The sequence below is a fragment of a genome, unplaced genomic scaffold (genome assembly GCF_019419815.1).
Source record: "Pyrus x bretschneideri cultivar Hongxiangsu unplaced genomic scaffold, Pyrus_bretschneideri_v1 Contig7, whole genome shotgun sequence".
Taxonomy (NCBI): domain Eukaryota; kingdom Viridiplantae; phylum Streptophyta; class Magnoliopsida; order Rosales; family Rosaceae; genus Pyrus; species Pyrus x bretschneideri.
In genome coordinates this window covers 5,230,893-5,246,749 of record NW_025999809.1, presented here as the reverse complement: position 1 = coordinate 5,246,749, position 15,857 = coordinate 5,230,893, and the positions used below count along the sequence as shown (strand labels likewise).

The following is a 15,857-nucleotide window of genomic DNA, read 5'->3' as shown; positions in this document are numbered from 1 at the left end:
CTCCGAATTCTAGTTCAAATAGGAAACCTTTTATTTTTTGTTTTATTATTTAATTATGTTTCTTAGTTTTTTTTTTTTTTCCTAATTATAAAAATCATAAAAAATACCCAGCCGTGCCTCCATAGCTGGATTTCTGTCATTTATTCCCAAATCTCCATGTCTTTGCAAATCGAAACTCCAATCCATCGAATCAAAGTCCCAGTGCACACCAAGGTAAATACCTCCCTTTTTCTTTCGGATTTCACACACCTCTTTTTAACTTCCTTATAAACTCAAGGTGAATCATTAGTCTGATTGACTTCAAAATCAGAGCCAGACCCGAAAGGAGTATGACTTGATAGATTGTGTGTTAGAATGGTGCCAAAGCAGGTTGTCTTGTAGCCCCCTCCCTCTGGGAGGGGCCGCCAGAAGAGCCCTCCAAGCGAGAGGCATTGCATGAGGAGCCATTGACCAAAATGACAGAAGGGACCAGAACACTTATACATACGTTTGTGTCTATATATAATACAGGTTTTTTTGTTTTTGTTTTTTGTCAATATTAATATATCAAATATGTAGTAAATAAGATTTTAGTTATGGTGGGAATTGAAAGCATATATATGATCGCAGTCGCAGCACATGGAATCGTAAGATAGGCCTTATTACGATTTACTTAAAGATCAGATGCATTGCATGTCAGGAATTTTAATTGTTTCTAGCGTGCTCTTTCAGATAGGCAATGAAGAAGAAGAAGACGACATAAGGGTATTTTGTATTTTTAAAGCTTCAATTTTTGTATACTAATGCTATGATTTCACGCTACCGTCATGCTGACATGATGAAAAAAACCAAAATTTCACTGTACAACTGAAGTTTCACAGTAAAATCAATTAACAATATGAGTAAAAATGCAATTACTTATAAAAACAGACAATATTCCTCCTCTCATCAATGTGTGATTAATTCTCAACAAACAAATTGATTTGTTCATATGTTTAGAACGTTTCGTATGGTTTTTTGCCTAATCCTAATCACAATTTAGTCTTACATATATTTATGTTTCGCTCGAGCGTGTGCTTGATTAAGTTCGTAATTAGTTTAGGCACTGAATAGCGTATGCTATTATTCCTATGTAGAGATGAGTGGCTATTGGAAATAGCACTATACAGAGAGACAGTGCATTTGAACCAGTTGAATAATGTGTTCCTATTCCATGTTCAATTACCAACCGCTTCGTCCCACCACAAGTAGGAGACTTGTCATCTAAACAAAGCTTTGAGTTCGATAACCAAATCCGAATTTAGATCACTTAGTTTTAGAAAGAGCGACTTACATGAAGCATAAGACATATTGATAGTGTATCCATATCATGTAAATCTTTGTTTTGTTCAACAACTACAATTATTTTCAACGGTGCAAATATTATAAAGATGAAGTTTCATCTCAATGATACAATACTATTATATAGACAAAAAACTATACATGTTTCATAGTCTTGTTACAAAACTAACAATATACTTATAGATAATTGTTATTGGCACTTCAAAAATTTCAATTCGCACTCCAAACTTTCTATAATTAGAAAGAAAAATATCCTTACGAGGAGTATAAAATAATATTTTTAAAATATTAATGACAGTTCCATACTTATATCATGTAAATTCTCGTTTCCTTCCAGTACTGCTACTGTTTTCAACGGGCCCAGCCCTGGAAAACTCAGAGTTGGTAATGCATGCATGCATCCGTAATTAAGCTCACCTAAAATAATTAATTCACGTGGAAATTCAGAAGGGATTTTAAATTGGCACACGAGATGGTACACCACGTGTCATTACATAAATAGTTAAATATGTGTATTAGAAAATTAATAACTTAAAAAATAAAATTTTCCATTACTTACATAAAAACATGTGGTGTAACATTCGTGTTCCCGTTACAATGAAAAATTTCTCGAAATTCAGGGAGTAAATTCTAAAGTTGGCACGTAAAGATAAAGTCCAAATCTCAAATGGAAAGGGTTGAGTTTTAACGATAAGGACAAAATAAAGGGTAAAATAACTAGTACCATGATTAACTTTTTAGTATAAAAATATAATTTTTCGTTAAAATAAATTGTACTAGGAACTTTTCGTTAAAGTTGTCGTAAAATAACTTTTGGTTTTGTTGACACTTGACATAGAGATTTCTACGAGAGGAAAAATAACTGTGCTAATTAAAGAATTAAGTTTAAATTTGGAGCGGTTTACCGTTAATTGTCATTTTCCATAGAAAGTAATCGCAATTAATTGCCATTTTCCAAAGAAAGTACTGGCACTCACATTCAAACTCAATCATACTATTTCTGTCTTTTTGTCACGGCAAAAACTTGCAGTCTTTCTTTTAAATTATAATCAGGATTGTGATGCGTGCAAAATCCGACATATATAATCTGAATTTAGATTGAAGAGAGAGGATCCACGCGCCTATTTTTTACTTTTCACATATTTTTTATTAATTTTTGTTTTTTGATTTTTATTCAGTTTATTTTTATTTAACGGTTGAAAATTAAAAAATGATGTGTGAGAGGTAAAAAAGAGTGTGTAGATAGCCAGTGGTGGATACAGTATTTGAACCTTCGAGGGTCCCAATGTTAAACACAAAATTTTTAGATAGGAATAGGCACGAAGTGCAAAATAAAAATCAGTTTATTCATTTAGTGGGCTTATTATGCGCATGTCAACAGATATCAGTATATGCAAAACAATCTGATGAGTGATATAGAGAGAAAATTTCGAGTGTTTTTGACGCAACATGTCGACTTTCTGTCGATGAAACATGTCAAGTGCTGTTGAGGCAATATGTCAAGATATGACTAGCATGCATTACATCAAACATTTAATAAAAATAAAAAAGACTTGTAATCAAACATTCGGATGATCCTCAAAAGACATTCATATATATAGTTTCCATACTCAAGTGGTCCTGGGACCACCTTGGTCCCTATTACCATCTACCCCTGTGGGAGAAATTTTTCAATGCCCTTGAAGCATCCTCTAGCTTGAGAGCCATCATGCAAAGCAATGTCAAGATACTATTAATCTTGCATGCATGTCTTAAACTCAAGTTACTTTAGACATAAATAATGATGCAAGAGTCATTATAATTTTAGAACTGAAGTTCAAACTTTCACATAGAATAAGAAACGTTTGAACTAGCGTATCACATGTCAGATTCATCAAAAAGTATAATAAACTACGAAAATGCACTACAAGATTTAACATATATGTCATAGGTTTGAACAACCCAATAAGAACTCACTAATCTTGCATTAACCAAGCCCTGATATAGGATCTAAATATCAAATCTCTGGAAATTGCAATGAGCTTAACCAATGAAATGTTGCCATAACAATTTTAGGGTTAATGCTCCCATAGCAACTTTAACTCGTGAAAGAAAGAACCCTATCGATCCAGCCAAGAACATGGGGAATTTGCTCACCTCGGGAGGGAGCAGTAGTACAATAACATGGTAGGGGTCAAAGACTAGACAATCCACAATCATTACATCAATGTTTGCACAATTAGGGTTAGATGGACCTAATTAGTGTACTTTTGGTTCCCTGACCAAACCTCATACATGATGACACGTCTTACTGCCCTACCAAATTTTCCTTACATAATAGCCCTAATTTAAGAGTACTCCAACTTGTTAGTTTTATAAAACACAATTTTTCATAGCGAATGATGCACTAATCGATGTATCGACGAGTTCATTATTTCCTAATTACAATTATACAAGTGTATAGCATTTCACGGAAACTTACACCATATATATTAGAAAACTTATGAAAGTATCTGGAGTGTAATTTACTAGACATGTTTAAATTACCGGTAAGACAAGAAGAAAACTCCAATTATTTATACAATTTGTGCCAAACTTTCATCAACAAAACTGACTTAGACATCATCAGGTTGATTACGATCTTGACCAAGCAATTAAACTAAAAGAGATAATTAAGTGGATGTGGATCAACTGACTGATTTAATTTATAAAACTAATCATGATCGATTCATGCATTAGATTCTCCATGTCCTAATACAAGTATGGTCCTAAGCGAATTAGGCGTGTTATATAATATATATATATATATATATATATACAAATATGTATATTGTATATGTATATATGAAATAATTAAAGAGAGTTTTAACGAAAATCCGCGGTACTGTTCACTTTAACGCAAAACTACATTTTTACATTAAAAAGTCAATCCTAGTACTATTCATTTTATCATTTAATTTGTCTTTATCGTTAATACTTAAAATTTTCAAACTACTTTCATTAGTTTTTCCATAATTTTAAAACTTTCCGTCACCCATTTTTTTTCAATTATTAATCTTATAAGTTAAAAACAGTAGAAACTAGAAAGAAAATAACAGAAAAAGACAAAGTGCAAGTGGTTGTGTGTCACAAAAGATGAAGACTTTTATATTTTATAATTTTATCATCCAAATTAACGTGGCAGTTTCAGGTTGTGATTTGGAATTTTATTCCGAAAGTAAAATGATTTGACAAAAAATTGATAATATTTTTGTTATTTTAGCCTTATTTAATATATATTTTTATAAAATGATCAAAATGATTGATGATAGACAAATTTATTGATTTCAAATTTCAAGATCGAAATGAAGAGTTATACAAATTCAAAAATTATTTTGACTAAAAAATCATAAGTTATTTCTTTATAAAAAAAAACGAAAAGTGAGAAAGTAGGAGTGATTTGGTGACGGGAGAATACTAGCCCTAAAACTTAATGGATTAGTCAGAAAGCACGGTTGCAAGTTGCAATGACGTGGGAGTCGTAGGAAAGTCGTTTTTACTTCAAGTACAACATGATGGTGGTAAAACCTAATAAAATGGAGTTGGAGTTTAAGAAGTGATAGTTATGTGGGGGCAATTTATCAGTGGAGCTTAGTTAATCATAAACATGTTAAATGAGATGATGAGAGAGAGAGAGTGAGAGAGAGAGAGCGAGGAGTTATGGCAAATTAAAAAACAAATAAAACTTGGGAAGGACCGGCACCGTTTGCCATCTCATCTCATCGCATCGCGTCAAAACTTCCTTTCGTCCTTTTCCTTCCTATTATATTATTCGCAGAGAGAGAGAGAGAGAGAGAAACAACACAGACAGACAAGAGCCTTATCTTTGGAGGAGAGAGAGAGAGAAGTAGTAGCTACCAGCTGCGACTGAAATCTTTTCCCTTGAGATTTCTATCCATTAATTTCCCATCACCACCCACATTGGAGCTTTCCACTCTTGTGAACCCCATTATTCAAAGTACCATTCTTTTGCTCTGCACCACCACTCAGACACTCATAAGAGACAGAGACTCAGAGACCGAGTGAAGTACCTCCTCTGCTTCCATCGTCGGTCCAAACTTGAAGTACAAGTACCTCCTCCTCCTCCTCCCTTTTTATTATTTGAATCCGTAAGTGATAACCACCACCACCCCCTATTTATTTCTTTATTTTCTTCAAAACTACGATTTTCTGACTGGCTTTTTTGGATGAGGTCTTAAGTGATCGGATTTCGGAACAAAAGATGAATGGGTGCGTCCCCGATTTCGAAATGGACGACGATTACTCACTTCCCACTTCCTCTGCTCTCAACCGACCCAGAAAATCAACCATGTAAGTCTCCGTCTCTCCCCACTTCATTAATCTGATTTGGTTCGGTTCATTTCAGCTCAATTTTCACAGCTCAAATTCGACTGCAGGCCGGAAGACGATGTCATGGAGCTGCTATGGCAGAACGGCCAAGTCGTCATGCAGAGCCAGAACCAGAGGTCGGCAGTCAATAGTAAAAAATCGCACCAGTCCAAGCACGACGTCGTTTTGCCCGACGACGGTGGCGGCATCACCAGACCGGCCTCCCTACCCCAGCCGCCGGCCCAGAACCCGCACCTGTTTATGCAAGAAGATGAAATGGCCTCGTGGCTTCAGTACCCGCTCGTCGACGACCCCTTCTCCGCGGACCTCCTCTATCCTGATTCCACCACTTCCGAGCTCCGACAGCCGCAGGTTTCGGCGCCCGCGCCCTCTTCGAGGTTGCCGATCCATATGCCGAGGAGGACCGAGGTCCAGAACTTTCTGCACTTCGCCAGGCCCAACAACAACAACGCCAGCAGCAAGGGGCCTATGATTCCGGAAATGGCGCCGTCGAGCTCGAAGAAGAGCGTGGTTAGGGAGACGATGACGGTGGTGGACTCCAGCGACACTCCGCTGGTGGGTCCAAGCTCTAGGGCTTTGGATACTAGGCCCGACGGTGCTGGCGGCGGCTTGGCTAATGGAGCGACGCCGTTTCCAACTGCTGGGACGTCGTTTCCGGCGAAAGAAGTGACCACGTGTGAGATGTCGCTGACGTCGTCGCCAGGAGGCTCCAGCGAGAGTGCCAGCGCGAGCGCAGAGCCGATGTCGGCTCAGAAGCCGCCGCCGACTGCCGATAACCGGAAGCGGAAAGGGAGAGAAGTCGCCGCCGCCGCCGACGACACCGAGATTCAATGCGAGGTGAGTGAGCACAATTTTATTTGTATTAATTACTTTTTAGATTAATGACAATGACGACCCAAATCTGTATTTTTTTATATTTATATGAAAAATGAAAGACTTCAAAATTCTTAAGTTTTATCATTTAATTTTACAGTTTAATATAATTCTTTTACTGGTAAGTGAAGTTTTATATTCGATTCTTGACAAAGTCGATGTGAAGCTTAGTTCACTTACTCATCCTTTTACTTTAGATAACATCATTTGTTTAAAAAATAAAAAATAAAAAAACCCCTAAGACCATCTTCAAAAGACATATCAAATATATCAAATGAGATTAAAAGATATTCAAGTGCTCTCCAATGGATATGTCATATATGATGTGTCATCTGAGTCATTTGACTGCTTGCTTTGTAATTGTCTTTTTTGATAGCAAATAAATAATGAGTCAAATATATTTAATTTAAGTTTTAATGCATGAGTCCCATTAACAACCAATAGAATAAAAATTAAAACTAATTTTGATTATTTTTTAATAGTTAATGTAACTCTAGGTCTAATAAAATAATAAAATAAGAGAGCTGCTAGACCCATCTCGTTGTTTTATTTTCCCACCCACATTATATAAAATCCAACCCACTATTATTCCTAAAATAATCCTATATATATAATTAGAGATAAATTTCTTTTAAAAAAAATATAAACAAATAATATTACTCTCTTCTAAAAGCCACACACGGAAAAAAAAAAAAAAAAAAAACAAAACAAACAGCAACAACAGCGTAACCTTTCCAAATTCCAATTGGGGTGGGAATGAAGAATTCTGAGTTTTCATTCTTTGCTTTTCCCCTTTTGTTTTCTTTGTCTTATGCATTTTTCCATTTTTACCACATATGTTGAAGATTCTCTTACTTTAACGCACATTTTTACTTTCTGAGTTTGCTCTAATTTTGTAAGTTATTGGTTAATTTGTGTCAAATTATTTATTTAAAAAAGTAATGCAAAAAAGGATAACTAAGGTCCTTATTAGTCATTTTACAAATGAACAAATTTGTAATTAAAAAAATTCATAAAAATGTGAGTAGAAAGATAAGACATTGGGGTGAGAATAACACCTCTCTAAAATAAATATTTGACACATCCATTGAAAAAGATGATTTGGCATTTATATTCAACTTGCCACATCAGCCATCAAATAAAATTTTGACATATTATATTTGACATCTCATTTGAAGATGCTCTAAGCTTTTAGGGTTATTTTAAATTTGTCTTAATTTCTTAAATATTTCAAATAAGCATCCAACTTATTGAAAATGCTATATTCATTATATCCCAATTAACTTTTTTGTTAAATACACATGTGGCAAATATGAATCTCATTTTTTAGCGTACATGGACATTAAAATAAAATAAAAATAACTTAAAAAAAGACATAAATATGAAAATTTTTAAATAAATAAACAGATTCAAAAATAAAGTGAAAAACAAAAATAAAGATCGAGAAATATCAGGTCCTTGCCACCTCTAAACTCAAGTTACGACTAGTGATATACCATCTCAACTTTTATATTCAAAACTCATCAACTAATATATTACGATCAAATTAATATTAATTACTTTAAATCTAATTTCAGATATTGGTTATATAATATAGAACTCAATGATCAAAAGCATATTGAATTAAATTTAACTAATGCTTAAGAAATGTGATATTTTCAATCAGTTGAGTACTTGTTTGAAATATTTAAAATGATTGAAACCAAATTAGAATGACACTAGAATGTTAGGGAGTTTTAGATACTTAGTCCTTAATTTTTCTTAATTAAATTGTTAATTGTTAAGAATTGCACAGTATACATAGAAATAATTTCTTTTTTATCTGTTTTTTTTTTTTTAACAAACGGTATTATTTATACTAAATAAAAGAGGATTGGACTTAGCTTCAGAATGAGCAAACAATAATATAGTTTAATTTCTCGCTTTTGACGTGCATTATATACTATATATATTTTACTATTTAATAATATTTTTGGAAAAATTTGAAATTTAATTAATTAAGGTTTAGTTTCCAGAAAGTACAAAAAGAAAGTAATAAATCCAACGTTTTCTTTCCCAATGTGCTGTTTGTTGCCTGGGGCCTATGGGTTAACGACCGCCGGTGCGGGGTGTGACGTCGGTAAGCGCGCGCAGTGCGCACCCATCCCCGCTCGTCTCTCCTCCCTAGGCTATGACGTGGCAGATAGTAGGAGTGACATGAATTTCTGACAATAAATTGAAGGGAAATTTATCGAAACGCTTCTATCACTTAGTACTTTTAACAAAAAATCATATTTTTATATTTTTCTAGTACTATTATTCATTACACTTTTATTTGTCATTTTTTATTAAAACTAATTTTTTTTTAAACTTTCGTTAGTTTTCCTTAAATAGAATGGAAGATGATTGGTAGATGATGTAGGTGGCAGTGAAACTTTACTTCTAGTTCTAGTGTATAAAGCATGATGTCACGAGACAAAATTTGTCATAAAATTTTGAAAACTACCATAACAGTTAATAAACATACTTATTTCTATTGGTGACATATAACTTAATTTGTAAATTTTGTCTACAAATTTAGGCTCTGTAGCATTATCCATGTATAAAATACCAACTAAAATTATTTATTTTGGAGAAACTAGATAGACTAAATTTAAAAATTAAATGACGTATCACCAATAAAAAATAAGCACGTTAATTAAGACTTAAGTCATAATTCAATCAACTTTTATGTCATTTAATTTACAAAATTTAATCCATCCATTTAGTCTCTCTAGCATTACCCATTGTGTAATACATGGAAAATTATTGATTTATTTATTTTGGACAAACGGTTTATTATTCATGGGCTGCATGCAGTTTACACGAGACTTAGTTTCTTCGTCTTATATTAACAATGCTTGGCTATTGAAGGATGAGTAGGAATTCATACTCAAAACTCTTTGTATTTGAATCATAGACTTTTATGCATATTATTAGAACCATTCATGTTATGAACCACTTTGTAAAGGTTGTTTGTGCAAAAAATGAATTAGAATTAAGGTCATTTAGTCAATCTATTGTAGTAAATGGTTCGTAATGCTTTTACCAATTTTGTTCATCTGTTGTTACAGTTTGATGACTATACGATCTTAATTCTAATTGATTTTTTACAAAGGCGATCTTTTGAAGAGTGATTTATAATATAGAACGGTTCTGATCATAAACACAAATTATATGAGTCGACGAACAATTTTCAGTAGAAACTCGTATTCATTCTTTGAGTAGCCAAGTATTATTCCTCATTTTCTCCTAGTGCACACCTTGTTTATTTGGTGTGGCCTTGTTTATTTGGAGTGGCAAGTGAGCAAAATGGTGTGCGGAAATAACTTCCTTTCGTAGATGCATAATTTGATTTCCCTTAGATATAGAATTTGTATCATACTTCATGAAGTAATATAGAAAATGATTTTCGTACGTGAAAGTTTAGGTGAAACCAACATTTCGGCAACAAGAACTTATTTGAGTAGCCACCAAATTGGTGATTGAGGAAAGTAGAGTTTTTGGACTGTGAAGAATACTTGTTACGGCTAGTAAAAGGACATAGCTAGGTGTAGAGGCATTGGCAGAAATTAGAGACGGATGATAATTGGTTTGTTTAGATTTGTCGATCTATTGTTAGTTGTGAGCCAATACCGATACGGAAATTTAGAGATGGTTTGATGAAAATTTTGGATTTTTAGTTTCGGATTATTGGCGTTGATTTGGTCCAGACTCTGGAGTTGATGTACTTGTGGCTACGATGCCATTGCCACGCATAATTCAGTTGGTGGGAGGGGCGAGGGCGTTCGTGTTTGTACTTTCAGCAGTAGGGTCCATGAAGACAATGATCGTTCGTATACTTGCAATATGTGTCTGTAGCTTTAATGGCCTTTATGCTATTTACTATTGGATTCTAGAAAATAATTGCTCATTTTTTTCCTTTGTTTTAAAAGGATGTTGAGTTTGAATCTGCCAATGGAAAGAAACAAGTCCGAGGATCGACATCATCTACAAAGAGATCGCGTGCTGCAGAGGTCCACAATCTCTCCGAGAGGGTCTGTACTTCTACTTTCACTATAAATCTGTTGACGATCGAAACTGGTTTTTCATTTTTCTCTCTATGTGCGGTTATTTTTCTTCAAATCGGGCTAAATGTAGATTTCTGTGCAGAGACGTCGAGATAGGATAAATGAAAAGATGAAGGCTTTACAAGAACTAATACCTCGATGCAATAAGGTTTGTCATATTTATACAATCTTTCGCTGGAATTTTGCAAGAATTTTGAACTGCTTTCTGCATTAGATGTTAAGTATGTTTTATTTATCACTTTTTATTCCGTATGTATCAGTCGGATAAAGCATCAATGCTGGATGAAGCAATTGAGTACTTGAAATCACTCCAGTTACAAGTACAGGTATGCTCTTTTCTTGTTTCCAAATGCTGTACATGTCTCGATCATACTGGCAGAGGCGAAGAAATCTCAAGAAAAATTCTGGGAATTGAGATACATCCGTTGGCAAATGAAATTTTTTTGTTAATGTATTATAATGAAACAAATCAACGGAACATCAATCTTTTGTCATCTAACAGTGAAAAATGTCTTAAAAAGTAAGAATTACAGAAGATCCGAGAGACAGTTTATAAGAGTTCATGCATTATTTACGACAAAATTAGATACTAACCAATTTCTACAGATGGTGTCCATGGGATGCGGCATGGTCCCTATGATGTTTCCTGGAGTTCAGCAGATGATGTCCATGCCGATGGGGATGGGAATTGGAATGGGCATGGGAATGGGAATGGGAATGGAAATGGCCAGCATCAATCGCCCTATGATGCCTTTTCCAAATGTAATAGCCGGTTCACCCATGCCAACAGCGGCCGCACATATGGGACCTAGGTTTCCTATACCACCATTTCACATGCAGCCTATTCCTGCAAGTGATCCTGCCAGAGTTCCAGCAGTGAACCAGACAGATCATATGATAAACTCGCTCGGGGCACAAAATCCAAACCAATCACGCATGCCCAATTTTGCAGATCCTTATCAGCAGTTTTTCGGTCCCCAACAGATGCAGTTACCATTACAGCAGCAGGTATGGTTGTGTCGAATATGAAATCGTAATCACAAACTCGTCTTCACATAAAATTACCTGTAACGTTTACTGGTTTGTCTACTTTTACAGAACCAAGCAATGCCCCAGCCAACTACTGGCAAGCCGAGTTCCAGTAGGGGCCCTGAAACTCACGAAACCATCAATCAGGTAAATGTCTTTTAACCTTTTATTTTATTTTGGGCCAAATCATTATTTTGGGCAACGCTCCACTAGATTGTCGTAGCTTCAGTTGTCGTGATATGAGTCTAGAAGTTGACTAATTGTTGCACTCTAAGGACAATAGCTTTAATTTGGTCAATTTTCGACAAAATTTGCGCGTAAGTGACATTGTTTAGGGTAAATCAGTCTTCTTGGAAGTTGTTAAAGCACCAAATACATGCTTCTCGATTGCTGATTCTGTAGAAAAGAATTGACGGATCAAAGTCATTGTCCTTGAATTGTAACAATTTCGATCGAGACAATTGAAACTACAAAGACGAATGTGGAACTTTGTCGTATATCTCGTATAGTTGCCAGATTAGTTTGGAAGTTGGTAATATCTGGCGGTGTAACGTTTTGTGCATTGCAGGTTAAGTTGTAGGTTGAAGTTGATGAGAGTAGATGGATAACAGAAGGCTCGTATGCCTGCTAAGTTTTGTAGCCTAAATCTCTGAGAGTAGCTTTTCTTTCTCTTCTGTTCCTTTTCTGGCTAAACTGCCATATATCGGAAAACTAACCTGTGATTATTAGTTACCACCCCAATATCAATATATTTTACCATCCCCTATTTCCCCATTTTGATTTTATAGCTCTCGGAACTGTAAAACAGTAAAAAGTATTATAGTTTATAATTTAGTGAGATTACCACGTTGACGGGGTGTGATGGAAAATCCTAGAATGGGCCGACTCGTGTCATGATTCGTAACTCTTACCCGTTGGATTCTTTAGACATTCTCTTTGGCTAAAGACCCAACGTTCAAGGATTGTCTTGGAACATGACACGAGCCAGTGCATTCTCAAAAAGATATGGAAGGAGATGGTGATTGATCCTTTTGGGTATCGTTTTCTGCTTTTCGCAAAAGCAGAAGAGACATTGCAGGAAAAGATGAACAAAAAGGTGTCTTTGCCCATCGATATCCAAAGCTGGACCATTTTTTCTATTTCATTCCAGTAGTTGCCTTCTTTTTCCTTTTAATTTGTATTTTTTTTTTCTGCAAAATAAGATTATCCAGTGTCTAATTGCATTTGAGGACCGATTATGGAAAGTACTCGAATCGTTTTGGGAAATGGATAAGCTAGAATCTCGGATGTCTCCGGCAAAGATTATACGTCATATAACACTCACCACGTGACGATGTATCATGTGACTAAATCACGAAACATGGTCAAGTGCTAGCGATCAAGTTATGAGTGCTATAGGAAGAAGATATATAGAGACATATATTTCCCGTCGTATGCGAGAGCTAAGTGTCTGGTCATAGTTTCCTTCTGTTGCGGCCGGTGCTCGTTTGGGCGCAAGCACGAACCACCGATGCTAAAACCTTTTCTCAAGATATCTTCCAAACTGTTGGGGTCGTTGCTCAAGATGTCTTTACTTTTGCTGGTCTACCACAAAAGAGCAAAAGATGAAGGATAAAATTACACACACATAACAAAGCAGTTTTTCATGGTTTCAGCTTTAAACCCGCGTACAAAATTCTGCGGCCAAAGAAGGGCAGGAAACTAGATGAAGAAGACCAAGATGGCAGCATAATATTCTTATGCGTTTGCACCGAGGTTTGCTGAAGTCGAAGATGTCTCGATGGTAGATAGGATCTGACGACAGAAATCCAAACAATAGGCTTATTCATGTGAACTGATGATGGTCGTACAGGCACCAATACAATTCATAAATGTACAATAAGAGGAGAATATTTGTTTGTAAACGTAACAGACGGAGTCACCTTGTCGGTAAATATCTGAAACACGTCCACGCCCATAGCTTTTTCAAGTTCCTGAGGGTAGCATAAAACACTATCAGCAAACAGTGTTCTACATTTTAGTCAGGGACAGTTTGATTTCGGAACGAGTATCACGTCTAAATGAAAAATATTCGATTAAGAAAAAGACTTTGGTCTCGATTGGAGTAAATGTAACTACTCACCTTCTCTGCATCTGATGAACAATCGATACTCAAATGAGTTTCTGAAGGCTCTCATCTTTCAAAGAACTGTGAATTTCACTGGAAGAAGCTGTAAGAAAAAACAAAGTGAATTAAGCAATAGAATTTTCGTATCAGTCGCCAACTCAACAATTTCTTCGTATAGATATAATCAATCCTTCAAGCAGAGGTCGTAAGCGGAAAAACAAGTAGACGTGGGTCGGGTTTCTAGAGCCAAAATCACGTAGGACAACTTTGATGCAGAGTTAACTGCAGATCATTAAAATGGTGCCCTGGCCACTCAACCAATTTTTGGCTATGCTAAACTAAACTAACCTAAACTACTGAACTGATGGACTTACTAACCATCATAAATCAACACATAGACGAATAACTCAAATGCCTGAAAAAACGAGCCTTCTAGAGATTGCGAGGGAAAGGCGATTGCAGAATGATGGAAAGAAACAGAAAAGTGCACCAGATACGGTAACACCATGAACTCATTCAGCATAAACACCATAAACCTTGGCTTCTCTTGCATGTTATTTATCCTCTTATTGGTCTCTACCGATAAAACAACCTTCTATTCTCGATTTGGCTTCAAACTAACGTCTTTCATTCTACTGGTTCACCTCGAGAAAAGTCATTTGTGAGTTAAATTTGGCACATCGGCCATTTCTACTTGTAAGGATTTAGGCACCTAGGTCTTAGTATGCACCACACAAAAATCAACTTCTCCAAAGAGGTGAAGGGTTAATCCTACTATTTCAATGTCCATCATTCTTGCCGCCATCCCACTCTCTAGTCATTGCTCCCCTCCCTAATTACATGTCCATTGATTACAATTTACAGCAATTCCAGAAGCAATAGCCCATCTTATGTAAATATGTAAAGAAACTCGGATGCATTTCCAAGTAGTTATACAACTCCTTACCTATGGCCTCCAGTTGCGGCCTTTGCAGCACTTCGCGCGGTTCCTCCACAACTAACGGCCTCTCTACCAGTAATTCTGGACCTGCAGCTGAAGAGTAAGAAGAAAACAAGAACCAAAATTATCAGAATTCTCAGAGCACACAAGTCTTCATGAAAACATCATAAAAATCAATGCACCAGGAAACAAAATGCAAATCATTCACAAACAAAAATCTACAAATTTCAATTATACCATATGAAAGCAGTTCAACTGAACTCAAATTGGAGTGCCAAAATCCTTACTTGGTGGTTTTTCTTCAGAAAAAACTGGCAAAGCACATGGGTTTTCTGCAATTCTCAGATTTATGAACTCAAATTAAGTCCCAGATAATCACCAAATTAAGCAATTAAATAGATTTTGAAATTTGAGATTCTCATACCCTTGTGTTTCTTGAAGCAGGGCACAGAACAACTGCATGAAAAAAAGATTTGTTTTTTTTTTTTTTAAACAATTATTTTTATAGGAAAATAATGAGAGAGCAGTAAGAAAGAAAAATTGGAAAGCAAAGATTGAGGTAGCTTACTAAGGTGCGCGGCAGGAGGGGCACTTGTATTTGGATCGTGCTTCGTTGCAGATTTGGCACACTACTCCATGACCCATTTGAAACGCAGAGACGCTTGTGAAGGGAAGGTTTATGAGAAAATAGTTTCCGGGGTACCAAACAGGAGCTAGCGTCCTAAAACCCTAAACCCTAAAATCTTATGTAACTTCAAATTATTTATCTTTTCTATTTTTTGGGTTCCACTGTGTTTTGTGCGCGCATGTGACAAGTTTGATAAGACGGGGTCAAATTTATTTTATTTCCCCACTTTTTATAGACTTCCAAAAGGGGTCTGTAGCTCTTAAACAAAAGATAATTCACTCTTGTATCCGAGGTTTTGAATTCGAATTCTTCCTCTTGAATCCGATGTCATGCATTTGATTCTTGCACGCTTTTTAAATCTATACGACTCGAAAAATGAGTGTTTAAGTTGAGCGTTAATTAACGGATTGAGTTCGTGCCAACCTGGTACCAAGAAAACAACACACATTATGGTGACATTGAAGAAGAAGAAAAAAGGATCTTCTGGAATTTCAAGATGGTGTT

At 35.6% G+C, this 15,857-nt stretch overlaps 1 protein-coding gene and 1 pseudogene across 3 annotated transcripts; one reads left to right on the top strand and one right to left on the bottom strand.

The window, feature by feature from the left end:
- Positions 1-5,121: 5,121 nt before the first annotated feature.
- Positions 5,122-13,616, top strand: LOC125472362 (transcription factor PIF1). 3 transcript variants are annotated; one of them, XM_048573676.1, is made up of 9 exons: positions 5,122-5,447; positions 5,539-5,649; positions 5,736-6,525; positions 10,515-10,616; positions 10,732-10,797; positions 10,910-10,975; positions 11,256-11,657; positions 11,748-11,825; positions 13,334-13,616. In XM_048573676.1, exons 2-9 carry the CDS (start codon positions 5,561-5,563, stop codon positions 13,337-13,339), a joined length of 1,599 nt encoding a protein of 532 aa, XP_048429633.1. In that variant the 5' UTR covers positions 5,122-5,447; positions 5,539-5,560; the 3' UTR covers positions 13,340-13,616. The 3 variants fall into 3 exon arrangements, with proteins under 3 accessions (XP_048429633.1, XP_048429632.1, XP_048429631.1); XM_048573675.1 differs by lacking the exon at positions 13,334-13,616 and adding an exon at positions 12,247-12,452; XM_048573674.1 differs by lacking the exon at positions 13,334-13,616 and having other exon boundaries at positions 11,748-12,452.
- LOC125472364 lies at positions 13,253-15,850 on the bottom strand (annotated as a pseudogene).
- Between the last annotated feature and the right edge of the window lie 7 nt (positions 15,851-15,857).

Excerpts from the sequence above, each read along its gene's own strand:
- LOC125472362 (XM_048573674.1), top strand. The coding sequence starts at position 5,561 with ATGAATGGGTGCGTCCCCGATTTCGAAATGGACGACGATTACTCACTT. Across the intron at positions 10,617-10,731 it reads TCCACAATCTCTCCGAGAGG|AGACGTCGAGATAGGATAAA; the intron begins GTCTGTACTTCT and ends ATTTCTGTGCAG. Across the intron at positions 10,976-11,255 it reads CACTCCAGTTACAAGTACAG|ATGGTGTCCATGGGATGCGG; the intron begins GTATGCTCTTTT and ends CAATTTCTACAG.